This window comes from Lethenteron reissneri, unplaced genomic scaffold, assembly GCF_015708825.2.
Source record: "Lethenteron reissneri isolate LAM-NWPU_2019-01 unplaced genomic scaffold, ASM1570882v1 scaffold_1640, whole genome shotgun sequence".
NCBI classification, from domain to species: Eukaryota; Metazoa; Chordata; class Hyperoartia; order Petromyzontiformes; family Petromyzontidae; genus Lethenteron; species Lethenteron reissneri.
The window spans coordinates 3676554-3690967 of NW_026891378.1; the positions used below are offsets into that span (position 1 = coordinate 3676554).

At 50.0% G+C, this 14414-nt stretch overlaps 1 protein-coding gene across 1 annotated transcript; it reads left to right on the top strand.

Annotated features, from left to right (window-relative positions):
• The first annotated feature begins 218 nt into the window (after window positions 1-218).
• Window positions 219-8585, top strand: LOC133339119 (E3 ubiquitin/ISG15 ligase TRIM25-like). Its single transcript, XM_061547246.1, has 6 exons — window positions 219-927; window positions 3065-3160; window positions 4071-4304; window positions 5402-5424; window positions 5750-5844; window positions 7898-8585. Exons 1-6 carry the CDS (start codon window positions 367-369, stop codon window positions 8446-8448), a joined length of 1560 nt encoding a protein of 519 aa, XP_061403230.1. The 5' UTR covers window positions 219-366; the 3' UTR covers window positions 8449-8585.
• The last annotated feature ends 5829 nt before the right edge of the window (window positions 8586-14414 follow it).

Consider the following 14414-nt stretch of genomic DNA (forward strand, 5'->3'; position numbering starts at 1 on the left):
AGGTTAGTTGAGATGAGGTAAATTGAGATAAGGTGAGCTGAGTCTTTATTTAGCTACTTCTGGCACCGAGACGTCTCTGCCTGGTCAAAAGTCAACACATTCCAGGGCGCGCCTCATGATATGCAAATCAAACTAAAAGAGTTTGTACTTTAACCTGCCTAACATTTACGTGGCTTGTTCCTAGTTTAGTACCTCAGATGTCGCCAGAGACTGCCTGAGCTACAGCCAGAGACTGCGTGAGCTATAGCTAGATACTGCTGGAGCTACAGCCATTGACTGTCTGTGCTACAGCCAGCCTGCCTGAGCTACAGCCAGCGACTGCCTGAACAACAGCCAGCGCCTATCTCTGAGTGAAGCCACAGGACCATGGCGAGTGCAGCTCCCAGTGGTAAGGAGGCCCCAGGGGAGTTGACCTGCCCCATCTGCCTGGACGCCTTTCGCTGCCCCTGCACGCTCAGCTGCGGCCACTCGTTCTGCCTCGAGTGCATGGAGGGTGCTTGGGATGTGGTCGAGTCCTTCTCCTGCCCACAGTGCAGAGTGACTTTCCCTCAGAGGCCCAAGCTGAACAAGAACTTCACGCTCGCCAACCTGGTAGAGCAGCGCAGTACCGCAGATAAAATGGCCACCGTGGTCTTGTGTGACTTCTGTAACGATGGCATGACCGCTGCCTCGAAGACCTGCCTCAGGTGTGATATGTCCTACTGTGTGACTCATGTAAAGCCTCATCAGGAGACCGCGAAGTTCAGGGACCACATTCTGGTGGATCCAGACACGAATCCTGAAGACCGCAATTGCAAGATGCACAGAAAGAAGATAAAGTTTTTCTGCCGTCAGGACAAGAGCTTGGTCTGCACAACCTGCACCATCGCAGGGGACCACAAGGGTCACGATGTGGCTACGCTGGAGGATGAGCACAAGACACGGGAGGTGAGACGGTCTGTGTGTGTGAGCGGGAGCCCCTCCTGCGTGAAGTCATCATTTTCATGTAATAACTGAACAAAAATATCTAACTAAATATTATATTATTCCTCTTTAAGCTGCCCATTGTTTATTCTAATTTTAACAACCTTGATTTCATTTCAGGTATGCTGAGGTGGTCATAGTGCAGAAATAATACAACCACATGTTATTATCAATCCTGTTATATGACAAATTTATAGATGTGCTCTTAGTATATTTTATAAAAATTAAGGACTTCAATGTGTAAAATGTTTTCTCAAAATGACGTGAGTGCATAGACCGTGGTGTATACAAAAAGTGGTTTGTGGTAGAGAGGAGCATTCACTAAAATGTAAACGAAATGTAGAACGACTGGGACTGGGTGAGCTGCAGTGCTCACCGCTTGGTAGCCTCGTGCCGGTCTGTGCCAGTTTAGCGCCGCACTCTACAGCAGCTACCGGGTCACTGGACGTGGCGTTCCAGAAATGTCACGTGATTTTGGCAGACCAAGTATATCGTGACCGTATTTATATTTTCATCAAGATGCTCTCTACCGAATTTCTCAGGCATTCAACAGTGACATTGCAGCCCCTCCTTGTACCATGTTAAACTAAACTAAAACGAATTTTTATTTACCAAGTGAAGCTCACTGAGCTATGTAGCTTTTTTTCAGAGGCAACCTGGCCACAAATGACAGCTCAACAAAGTGGCTTATCAGATCTAAATGTATGGCAGCCAAATACTCTAAAAGCACCTTCCTAAACGTGGACAGAAAAACCGGAGGACCCAGAGAAAAATCCAAGCGACCATGGAGAGAGACATGCAAACTGCATATATGCAGACATCAGGCGCGGGTTCACACGCACGACCTCCTGTAGCAGGCAAGGCAGATAACAGGACCCTGCGGGGTGGGCTGGTAGGAACGAATAACCAAAGAATATAAACATAATGTATTATTACACTTGTTTAGCCAGGAAAGCCCCACTGAGTGAAAAGGTTTTTGTAGGGTCCTGCCAAGTGTTTGCAGTAGGGGGCGATGTTGCTACACCTAATCAGACCATACGAAGGGATAAATTGAGGCCTAGTTCTAGGCTTTAGGCCTAGCTGTAGGCTTTAGGGCGCTGTGAGTTAATTTTTAATTTAAATGTTTTAATTATTTATGTTAAAGCTTTAAATTTAAATTTTTCTATTTAAAAACATGAGGGAATGTTACATTGTTAAATATTAACCCCCTTTCACACACGTGGGGGTACGATACGAAGGGAGAGTTTCAGGCCTAGTTCTAGGCTTTAGGCCTAGCTGGAGGCTTTAGGGCGCCGTGAGTTAATTTTTGTATTGAAATGTTTTAATTATTAATGTAAAAGCTTTAAATGTAAATGTTTCTATTGAAAAACATGAGGGAATGTAACATTGTTAAACATTAACTCCCTTTCACACATGCGGGGGTAGGATACGAAAGGAGAGTTTCAGGCGTAGTTCTAGGCTTTAGGCCTCGCTGTAGGCTTTAGGGCGCTGTGAGTAAAATTTTAATTTCAAAGTTTTAATTAACAGCTATCTCAGGGAATTTTAAGGGAATGTTACACTTGTTTCGCCAGGAAAGCCTCACTGAGTCTAAAGGTTTTTGTAGGGTCATGCCAAGTGTTTGCAGTAGGGGGCAATATTGCTACACGGTCGGACGGACGGTCCGACGGACGGACGGACGAAATAATCTATTGGTGGCTGGTCCACTTCATTCCTACCAGTAACATTGTCACTCCCGTGCCCTGTCAATCCAGTCCTCATATAGCCCCGCCCACTATTATGGTAGCCCCGCCCACCACTCTAGTAGCCCCACCCACTGCTTAGTTAGCCCCACCCAATGATCAAGTAGCCCCACCCACTGCTCAAGTAGCTCCAACCACTACTCAGTACCACCCACTACACAGGTATCCCCACCCACTACTTAGGTAGCCCTGAACACGTTTTAACTCCTCGTGAAATCTGTTCCCTGCAGCCTTTGCTCCCCCAGCCTCCATCGCTGCACCGGGGCTACTGCCCCCGTCACTGTGGAGGGTTCGCGTGGAGCGGGGGTGAGAGGCGACGCTCAGAGAGTGAGTGGAGTCTCCCCTGGTGATGTCTCTCACAGAAACAAGTGGGAGAGGAGACGCGGGTGGTGCAGGAGAAGAGGAAGGAGGCGGAGGAGTCCGTGAGGCGGATGGAGGCCGCTCGCAAAGACGTGCAGGTACCGTGTCTGGGCCAGACTCTGTGACCCTGTGACTCCACTCTGAGTAGGGTTTGTGATAGAGGAGAACTCCATTCATTCACGTGGACTTCCATTGGCTCTAAACACATTGTGGGACTCAAGGCACAACGGTTAATACACATCAATAATCAGGATGAGAAAAGATGTGGTTTTCATCTCCGTTTGGAAACACAATCAGTGGTGGAAATTCAAGATTCCCATATCACCATACAGTTTACCACATCAATGACTGCGAACTATAGTGATCAGATGAGGTGGTATGTACCTCTTATCCAATTATCTGGTCGCAGAGTTGGTGGATCACACACAGACTATACTCTTTGGTTATTTCTGTAAAGTTACGTAGGTTTAACATTTAATAAATCACGAAGTTTCGGGCACAACACAAGCATCCGTCATCAGGATTTAGGGTGGCCAGGTGGCTGTATAGCAAGTGGTTTCATGAACCCCTCGCTTCATCCATACATATGTGATTTTTCTCTCACATTCAATACATCCATTTAAAGAGGAACTGGCCTACCTTCCCATTTCATTCAGGCTCTACATGCTGAAGGCAATTTACAGACTTCCCTTTGCTTCATGCGAAGGTAAACAAAGCATAGTCCTGATAGCCTTGCACAATGAGAATAGCACGGAAGCTAAATGTACTCATAATGGTATTTGATGATTTCATTGCCTCACAGCCCCCGCCAGTTAAGGCGAATCGTGTTGTAGTGAAAATGCACAGTGGCGTTATCAGAGAAAGAGGAAGAAGGAGGCCTCAGTCCTGCAGACTCGTATCACTGTCTGGACACCTTCACAGTTGTACTCGGCTCACACCGACCTGAATGTCATTTCACAAAGGAACAGACATTTAATGAACAGAGATGGTATTTATTTCTCTTTGCAGGGATCCATGACAGTTGAAAAGGCCTCAATCTCGGTCAGATTCACCCACGCGAGAGCAGCGTTGGATGCGGAGGAGAAGGCGGCTTTAGAGCAAGCGGAGCAGAAAGGGCGTGAGCAGCTGTCCCAGATCGAGAAGAAGATCGCTCGCTACCAGCGCGACATCAGCGAGCTGCAGGCAGCAGCCACTCGCCTGCAGGCCCTAGCGCAGGAGAGGGACTCGCTCGCGTTCCTGCAGGTGAGCGATGAGTCTCCAGTGTCGCTATTGGCACAGAGCCCTCTCTCCAGCAGCAGCAGAGGGAGGCTCCTGAATGAGAGCTCGCATCCACTGGGCTTGAGAACACAGCTCTACTCATGGACTCGCATCGCAGCTGCAGTGGCTGCCATTTGGAACGCCAGGTCATATTTTCTCAGTTTAGTTAATTATCTCTCCTATTTTTAACAGATTCCCATTAAGTTTGTTTCATTGTGATTCTAAACTAAATGTTATTGGAATTGCAATTTTTAAATAAACCCTACAACAACAACAATGTACATGGTCATCATTATTATCATCAGCCATGATCTATCCACTGATGGATGAAGGCCTCCCCAAGCCATTGCCACATCTCATGATGCTGCGATGCAACAATTCACCAGCGCCTGCTCACGACCCGATGTCGTCTCTGCTTCTTGCTTTGTGGACCTCATCTTGGATGCACTACCTTCAGTGTTCCTATTATGGAAGCTAAAATAATTACGAGGTCTCATACGCGTATTAATTACATATTTTTGTGTATTCACCACCACTTCTGTAAGACCTGCCACGTGTGCATTGACGACAGAAATTAATCTCAACACTGATTAATATCAACTGGTCTCACTATGAAATAGTTGCTCTGCAAATCAGTGTTGGTGCTCATAGGGGTGGCGAGATGTTAACTACCTCACCTGGTATACCGAAGGTCGGGGATTGGATCAATACCCTGACGTCCTTATACATTTGGAGTTTTCACGTCTCTTTCCATTTTTCTCCGGGTCCTCCAGTTTTTCACTCCACATTTAGAAACGTGCGTTTAGAGTATTGAGCTGCTATAAATTCCCACGTGATATACCACTTCATTGAGCTATCATCTGTGGCTAGATCGCTTCTGAAAAAGAGATATATTGCTCAGTGGGCCTTGACTATCAACCGGTCTCACTGAAATATTTGCCTCGTAAGTCAGTGTTGGTGATCATGGGTCATAAGCCAAGACTTTGGGTTTATATTCCGCCCACGGTTTTGCAGTGGGAATTTCACTGATCACAAGGGATTGGAGGTAGACTCACATTAACGCATCTCTCTCTCTCACATAGGGGCACCTGGAGGAGACGCGCAGGTAAAGACGACTATCACTCACGACTCGACACACGACAACATGGGACTGAGTGAGGGGTGCGGGCAGTGAGACATTGACTGTGTGTGGTGATGGTGTGTGATCATGCTGTGTGTGGTGAAGTTCTGTGTGGTGATGCTGTGTGATGAGGCTCTGTGGTGAAGCTGTGTGATGAGGCTGCGTGTGGTGATTCTGTGTGGTGATGCTGTAATTGTGAGATGAGTGATGATGCTTTGTTTGATGAGTGTCCATGTGATGGGGCTGTGATGATCCTGTGAGTGACGATGCTCTATGTGACACAGGTGCCATGTCTGCTCTGCTTTCACAGGATAGGGAGGGTTACAGCAGCTCCACCCTCAGCTCCCAACCACGAGAACATTGCCTCACTGAAAGTCCTGGAGACAACTGCAGTCAAACTCCTGTGTGAGTTATTCAGTGTAAATCATGGGTGATGGGGCCATCTTGACAATAAATTATCCAGGTGTGTGTGCACGAGGTCGACTCAGCCTCAAATAATTACCTGGTGTTTTATAGACATCACCACTAGGGAGACAAAGGCGGTCATGCGTAGTGCTGGCCACCCACCCCCTCGTGTGTCGTGCATATCTTCAACGGTCCTGATTTGACCCATCAGTCTGTAAAGGCTACACGGGGAATATCTTTGTTTACATCCTGGAAACTGATGTGGTGTGTAAACAAACTCGCCACTAGGATTCATATTCTTAGGTTTTTTCGGTAAAGTCACGTAGGTAAAAACATTAAAATTAATAAAAGTAAAATAAAATAAAAATCACGACGTTTCGGAGGCAACACAAGCTTCCGTCTTCAGGTGGAACCGTCACAGCCACGACAGCTGTATCAAGTAAATGAGAGATTGCAGGAGCTACCACTCCGTTTATATAATGGTTGGAGAGGGGGGAAGGGCCAAGTACAGCACACTTTTTATTCATATGGTAAGGTGAGGCTTAAGAGGGTGAGCCTTTGTTATGGTTTGTGACAACTAAACATGGTGAACATGGTAAACATGGTAAACCTGTAATAATTGTCTGTCAAATAATAAATAAGATTGGTCAAATAAGTGTAGTTAAATCTTTTTTGCATGGTTAATCACATCTTTCCAATGATTAACCATGCAACAAAGATTTAACTACACTTATTTGACCAATCTTATTTATTATTTGACAGACAACTATTACAGGTTTACCATGTTTACCATGTTCACCATGTTTAGTTGTCACAAACCATAACAAAGGCTCACCCTCTTAAGCCTCACCTTACCATATGAATAAAAAGTGTGCTGTACTTGGCCCTTCCCCCCTCTCCAACCATTATATAAACGGAGTGGTGGCTCCTGCAATCTCTCATTTACTTGATACAGCTGTCGTGGCTGTGATGGTTCCACCTGAAGACGGAAGCTTGTGTTGCCTCCGAAACGTCGTGATTTTTATTTTATTTTACTTTTATTAATTTTAATGTTTTTACCTACGTGACTTTACCGAAATAACCTAAGAATATGAATCCTTGCAGTCACGAAAGCTTCAAATCTAGAATCGCTACTAGGAGACAAAGGTGGTCGGGCGTGGTGCTGGCCACCCACCTCGTGTGCCATGCCAGCCTTCATAGACGCTCATGAACAGCACTTGTCCCAACAGTCTGTGAAGGCTACACAGGGGATATTAGTCTTTGTTCACATCCCATTCCAGGACCCTACCGAACAGAGCCATGAGACTCAGTGTGGTGTTCTTGGGTAAATAATCAGCAATAAGAGATAGAGGTAATTGTGATGTTGAGATGGAGTGTGTGCCTGTGAATGTCTGTGCATTTGTGCATGGGGGGAGCATTGGCATAGTGGTTAGCACACTGCACTACGAACCCAGTTACCTAGCTTTGATAACCAGCCATGGCTAACATCAGTGGCAAGAGATATGTGATCCAGTGCTGGGCCTATGCTAGGCAGTTTCAACCTCAAATGAGTTCCTGATGCTGGAAATGGTCATAATGATGGTGATAGTGGTCGTGATGAGGATGGTGGTAATGATGCTGATATTACTGATAATGTGAGTGATGGGAATGGTGATGGGTTTGGTCATGGTGTTGGTAGTGGTGATGGCAGTGGTAATGATGGTAAGATTAGTGATAATGTAGGTGGTGATGGTTGTGATGGTGGTGATAGTGATGAAGATGGTGGTGATGGGGATAGTGGTGATGATCGTGGTGATGGTAGTGATGGTAGTGGTGAATGTTTGTGATGGTGCTAGTGGTGGTAATGAAGGTGGTACTGTTGCTTAATGCGATAATGATGTTGATGTTCATTGTGTTGATGATGGTGGTGATGGTGAGGTATATGTTTTTGTCATTGATAATATTGATGGGGAGGATGCTTAGTGATGTTTGTGATGTTATTGTTGATGGTGGTGATGCTGGATAATGGTGACGATGGTGTTCTGTAGTGACGTTGTTATCGCTGTTGTCACAGACGGATGCTCACCGACTCTGGACACAAATTCAGCTCATGACCAGCTCCAGATCTCCTCGGATCTCAGGAAGATGACGCGAACCGGTGCCTCCTGGGGTCGCCCCGATCACCCACACCGATTTAATCGCTGTGCACAAGCCCTGTGCCGTGAGAGCTTCTCGTCGGGCCACCACTACTGGGAGTTGGACGTGGGGGACACGCGGTGGTGTCGGGTTGGAGTCGCGTACGGGACGACCCCAAGGAAAGGGGATCGTGCTGCACAGTTTCTGGGACGGAGCGACGCGTCCTGGTGTTTAGAGAAACGTGACGACAACTTCTCAGTGATTCATGGTGGAGTGAAGACTGAACTGTCGGTGAGGGGGGTCCCCTCCCCCCGCAGAATCGGGCTTCACCTGCACTGGGAGGGGGGGCTCCTGGCGTTTTACCACGCCGACTCCATGGAGGTAATCCACGAGGTTCGGCATAGATTCTCGCAGCCTCTTTACCCTGCGATGTGGGTGGGGTGTTTGAATGATCGATTAAAGATCGTGGATCTGAGTCGTGCATCCTGAGGATTAGGAGAGATAGAAACCCAAGAAACCGAGACAGAACCCAAGAAACAGAGGAGACGGGGGATGTTGAGGATATGGCGAAGTGAGGGTGAGGGGAAGGTGGAACGGAAGGTGAGGGAAGGTTACGGGTGAGCGTGGAGGGTGATGGTGAATGGTGAGGAGATCGTGAGGAGAGGATGTGAAGCATGGGGTAGAGAGAGGGTGAGGGGGGAGGGTTAGGTTCAGGTTGTTGTGCGTGAGCGATGTCGCCGGTGCAGTTCAAATCGCAGAATCCGTGTTGCCGCTTCTTCACCTGCAGTGCGCGCTCGCGTCACCACGCCTGCTCATCCCTGCGATTCACCATCATTACCATCACCAACAGCATCATTATCACCACCATCATAATCACCATAGTCATCAGTACCACCATCATCATCGCTATCATCATTACCAACAGCATCACCAATATCATCATCACCATCACTATCACCATCACCGCCATCACTGTCAACCACCATCATCATTACTATTGTAGTGTTATTAAGGACTGACTTCTAAACTTCTTTATGGCACACACTATTTATTGTCTTAATACACAGTCCCTATCACACAAAGAGGTATATGGTCCCCTCACCCATTACCGTGAGGAGATACAGCCTCCGGACCTTGCACAGCTCTCTAATCTCCCTGCTATCCCAGCGTCCTCTGGCTGGACCTAGGGGATCTCTCCCCGACCACTGGTTACACTGAGCCCTAGCCCTGATAAGGGCTGGAGGGCTTGGTCCAGGGTCCTAGATGTCTTCGGCCGACTTGGGTCTTCGTGTAGCAGAACTGCCCAAGAGCTCTCAGCGCTCTGGCTTTTATACCTGTTCGTGGCCGGGTTGTCCAATCCCCGGCCACCTTGTGGAACCCTCTGATTGGTCCTTCCCAATCTGGCGTTTGGATCCTACCTCACCCCATTTGACCCTGACCGGTTGATTGAGCGGGAAAACCTTGTTTTACGATCCGCTCACGAACAGCGAGTAGTTATCACCACTACATCACCCCCCCCTTCGGAAGCTTCAGCCGTCCCGGCTGTTACAAAGAGAAAAACCCCGCCATCAATGAACCGATGTGTGTGCCACAAAAAACAACAAGAACCACAAAAACAATAAGAACACCCAATATAATTACCCCCCCCCCAAAAACACAACATATGTACACGGTGAGAGACAATCAACAATAACGACATTCACGACGCAACAACCCATGCAGCGTTTCGCTGCAGAAAAAAACGATGGCCAATCATGAAAACCGACGCGATTTAGCCCGCGTATATTTCGCGGGCCCATTGTAGGGGATGGTGTCCTCATCCGGGTTGCAGGCTGGTCAGGCAGCCTGGCAAAAATGTCGGTAGGGACAGGGGGCCTCTCTGCGGAGACTCTTGGTGCAGACGGGTCAGGCAGCCTGGCAAACATGTTGGGTGGGTCAGGAGGCCTCTCTGCGGAGCCTCTTGGTGCAGACGGGTCAGGCAGCCTGGCAAACATGTTGGGTGGGTCAGGAGGCCTCTCTGCAGAGCCTCTTGGTGCAGACGGGTCAGGCAGCCTGGCAAACATGTTGGGTGGGTCAGGAGGTCTCTCTGCGGAGACTCTAGGCGCAGGCGGGTGAGGCAGCCTGGCAAAAATGTCGGGCGGGTCAGGCAGCCTGACAAAAATATTGGGTGGGTCCTGAGGCCTCTCTGCAGAGACACGTGGTGCCCCCCGGTTCCCAGCGGCAGAACGTGCCTCGCACGACTCCATCAGTCCCGCATCATCTGCGGGAGGAATGACACGTCTGCGCCATGGATTAAATACCAACGGGGTGACATCCGGCTCGTCGGACACATCACACGCTCGGCCCTCGTGTTGTGAGTTTGACGCAGAGCTGCGCGGAGCAACAAATGGCTTCAGGCGAGAAGGGTGCACAAACCAGCGACGCCATCCCCAACGGATTTTAATACATTGTGGTCGTACAATCTCGACGACATCAACCGGACCCCGCCATGGTTTAAGGAGCTTTGCCGATGTCGACACCTTCACCTGGGGGCAATGAAGCCATGCCTTATCACCTGGAGCCCACCGATGCATGAACGTGCGAGGGGCTTGCAACCTCGAATTGGCCCGCTGGCAGGAGGCGGAATTTTCAATCGCCGCATCACGTGCCTCAGACAGCTTCCGGAGATTGAAGCGTAAATGATCAGCGAGCTTCGATGACCGTGGAAGCTGCTCTATCCCAAGCCGAACGTCAGCTGGGGGAATGGCCTCCCTGCCATACATTAGGAAAAATGAGGAGAACCCCGTCGCTGCATCTGGCGCCATGCGGTAAGCAGCGAGGACCCCTGGGATCTGCAAGTCCCAGTCTACGTGGGATTCATCAACCTGATGGCACAGCATATAGGTGAGGGTTCTATGCAGCCGCTCCACCATGCCATCTGTTTGGGGGTGATAGGGCGAAGTGCGCACCTTCTTAGTGCCCAATAGGTGACATACCTCGCTCAACAGGGTACTTGAAAAATTTCTTCCCTGATCGGTCAGCAGCCATTCTGGAGCGCCCTTGTCCAACACATAGCCTTGAACAAAGGCGTCCACGATGGCTGCTGCCGACTGGTTGGGGAGGGCCCAGGCCATAGGCCACCGTGTAAAATACTCCCCAATAGGTGACATACCTCGCTCAACAGGGTACTTGAAAAATTTCTTCCCTGATCGGTCAGCAGCCATTCTGGAGCGCCCTTGTCCAACACATAGCCTTGAACAAAGGCGTCCACGATGGCTGCTGCCGACTGGTTGGGGAGGGCCCAGGCCATAGGCCACCGTGTAAAATACTCCACCCCAACCAGAAGGTACTTGTTACCACGAGGCGTTGTAGGGAAAGGCCCCAAAATGTCAAGAGCAACCAGCTCGTTCACACGGAATACCGAGATGGGCTGCAGTAGTGGGCATGCTGGCTTCGCTGGCGGCTTTCGTTGCGCACATTGGGTGCAACCCATTAAAATATCAGTCACGTCGCGAAGCATGCCCGGCCAGTAGAATTGCAATCTTAGCAAACCCATTGTTTTGTGCACACCCAGGTGCGACAATCGCTCGTGTGCCGTGCACACGGCCGTACACCGCAAAGCCGAAGGCACCACAATTTTGTACTGGCAGGAATCAGCATCCCAATGCATGAGCAGACTGCGCCGCATAGCAAAAGAGTTCAATTTGCCCGAACGTGAGGTCGTATCACATGCGCGACGACGCAGAGGCAACAATGACGCATAGTTCATTTGGTGCCTACCCCATTCGTCCAGCGTTATCCCCAGCAAGTCGTCACTCACTGGCGGACTTTCGTGGTCTGCTCCCGGCACAGAATCGGAGGGAAGCGCGGCAGAAAATGTTTCAGAAGGTGCAACCGGCTGTACCATTGGTGGCTTGCAGCGGCCAGAACCCGTAAAGCACGCGCATTTTTTTTCTGGCAGAAGACGAGATAGCGCGTCGGCATTATTGTGCTGTGTACCCTTGTGGTAAATCGCCATAAAATTGTAATCCTGGAGGACTTCAAGCCATCGGGAGAGCTGGCCAGACGGTTGGTCAATGCGCAAAGCGTATTGCAACGCAGAGTGATCGGAGCGAACGGTAAACCGTTGACCGTACAGGTATGGCCTGTATTGCTGTATGAAATAAACAATGGCCAGCAGCTCGCGTCGGGTAACGCAATAGCGTTGCTCTGCAGGGGACAAGACCCTGCTTCCATAGGCAACGACCCTCTCAATGCCATTTACGGTTTGGGACAGCACCCCGCCGATCCCGGTGTTGCTGGCATCGGTTTCGCAAAATCGGGGTAAGCTAAGGGCGGTGCTGCTACGAGAGCGTTCCGCAAGGAGTCAAATGCGGCCTGTTCAGAGTCTGCCCAATGAAATTTGACCCCTTTCGCCGTAAGAGCATGCAGTGGCTTGGCGATTGTAGCGAAACCAGCCACAAACCGTCGGTAATACGACGCGAACCCGATAAAGCTGCGAACATCCCCCGCAGAGGTGGGGGTAGGCCATTGGCTGACACATTTTGTCTTTTCAGGGTCGGTGGAAATTCCCGAGCGGCTGATTATGTGGCCCAGATAGCACACAGACTCACGCAGAAGGTGGAATTTCTGCGGTTTGAATTTCAGGTTAGCAGCTCGCATCTTTTCGAAAACAGCGCGCAACCGTTCAATGTGTTCATTGAACGTGCGGCCAAAGACGATAACGTCGTCAAGATAGATGAGACATGAGTCCCACTGGAGCCCAGTGAGGACCAGCTCCATGAGCCTCTGGAACGTCGCTGGGGCCGAGTGGGGACCCATGGGCAACCTATTAAACTTGAAAAGGCCCTGTGGTGTCCGAAAAGCAGTCTTTTGTTTTGACGCTTCGTCGAGGGGAAGTTGCCAAAACCCCGACAGAAGGTCTAAAGTGGAAAAATATTGCGGCCCTGCCAGAGCATCCAATGACTCATCCATACGTGGAAGAGGATAGGCGTCAGCCACGGAAATTTTATTTAGGCGCCGAAAATCGACACAGAATCGAAGACTGCCATCGTGCTTTTTGACCAGCACTATCGGAGCACCCCAGGGTTTGGTTGAAGGAGAAATTATATCAGCCGCCAGCATGTCGTCAACTGCCCATTTGACATGCTGTTTCTCCACCGGGCTGAGCCGAAATGGGTTTTGGCGGATAGGGGCAGCGTCACCAGTATCAATGTGGTGACGCAGCAGCTTGGTGCAGCCAATATCAAATTGTGATTTGCTGAACACATCCGAGAATTCCCACAAAAGAGCCCGCAATTTAATCTGCTGTGACCCGGATAAATCACCGGCATCCGCGCAGAGGGCGTCAATCCATCCCTCGTCTAACTTAGGAGGAGGGCGAGGCTGCCGACTGTCAGACACATGTCCAACAACCTCGGTCCCCAGAGGCGCCACTGTCGCATGAGCAAGCACTGTCCCCTGTGGAATGACGATTTCGGACAGACCAACATTTAAAACTTGTAAAAATGGCTCCCTGTCGCCTGCTACGAGAGTCTGTGCGGCCACCAATGATAGGCTCTTAACTGCTGTGTTGGAGGGCCCCAACAGAATGCCATTTACCGAGGCGGTGGTAGCGAGCGGTTTCTTTAACCACAAGGGTACAAGCATTTGTGCCCCTGGCGGAATGCATACAGCGCAAGCCGTAAAAGCCTGCACGGAGGCATTTGCCGTTCCATGAATGCGTGACTGCGGGTAAAAATGCCATCCGGCGGCCCGACGGGAGTTCAATACATCCCTGGTCGATGAGGATTTTAATGGGCATTTTGGCAAGAAAATCAGTTCCCAGGAAGGCACGGCACCGCGAGGGAAGAAGAGACCAAAATAGGACCGGCCAATTTAATATCACCAATTGCAATTTGCACCCGAATTTGCCCCCGAATTTGCCCAATAATTCCCAGAGAACTTCCATTTGTGGCAAAACACGGAACAGAGACCTTTTGCAATGGTAGACATCGCACCGGCAGTATGTTATAAATCAAATCGGAAATGATAGTGGCAGATGCACCGGTATCGACGAGCACACGAAACTCTACACCCTCGATTGAACCAACAACCACCGAGGAACCCGCTATCGCTGCGACCACTCTATGGGCCAGCTCCGACCACTGCCCAGGTCGGAGTGACCGTGAAGAGTCACCTGAACACCGCGCGTCATACGCCGAATTCCGAGCGAAGTCAACGGTGCGTTGTGGTGTATAAGGTGTGAGTGAGGGCCGAGCATGAGGGGTGCCGCGATTCGCCTGTTTATGCCGCGGTGCGCTGGGAGCCCTGTGGTCCCGGTCTTGGGATCCGGAGGAGCGCTGACGAGGTACACGGCAGTCGGAAGAGATGTGGCCTCGGCGGCCACAGTTGAAGCACGTCACGTCGCCCGTCCCCGCTCCTGGTCGTCGCGGCATCTGGTGCGATCCGGTGATCGCCAGCCTGTCGCCCTGGAC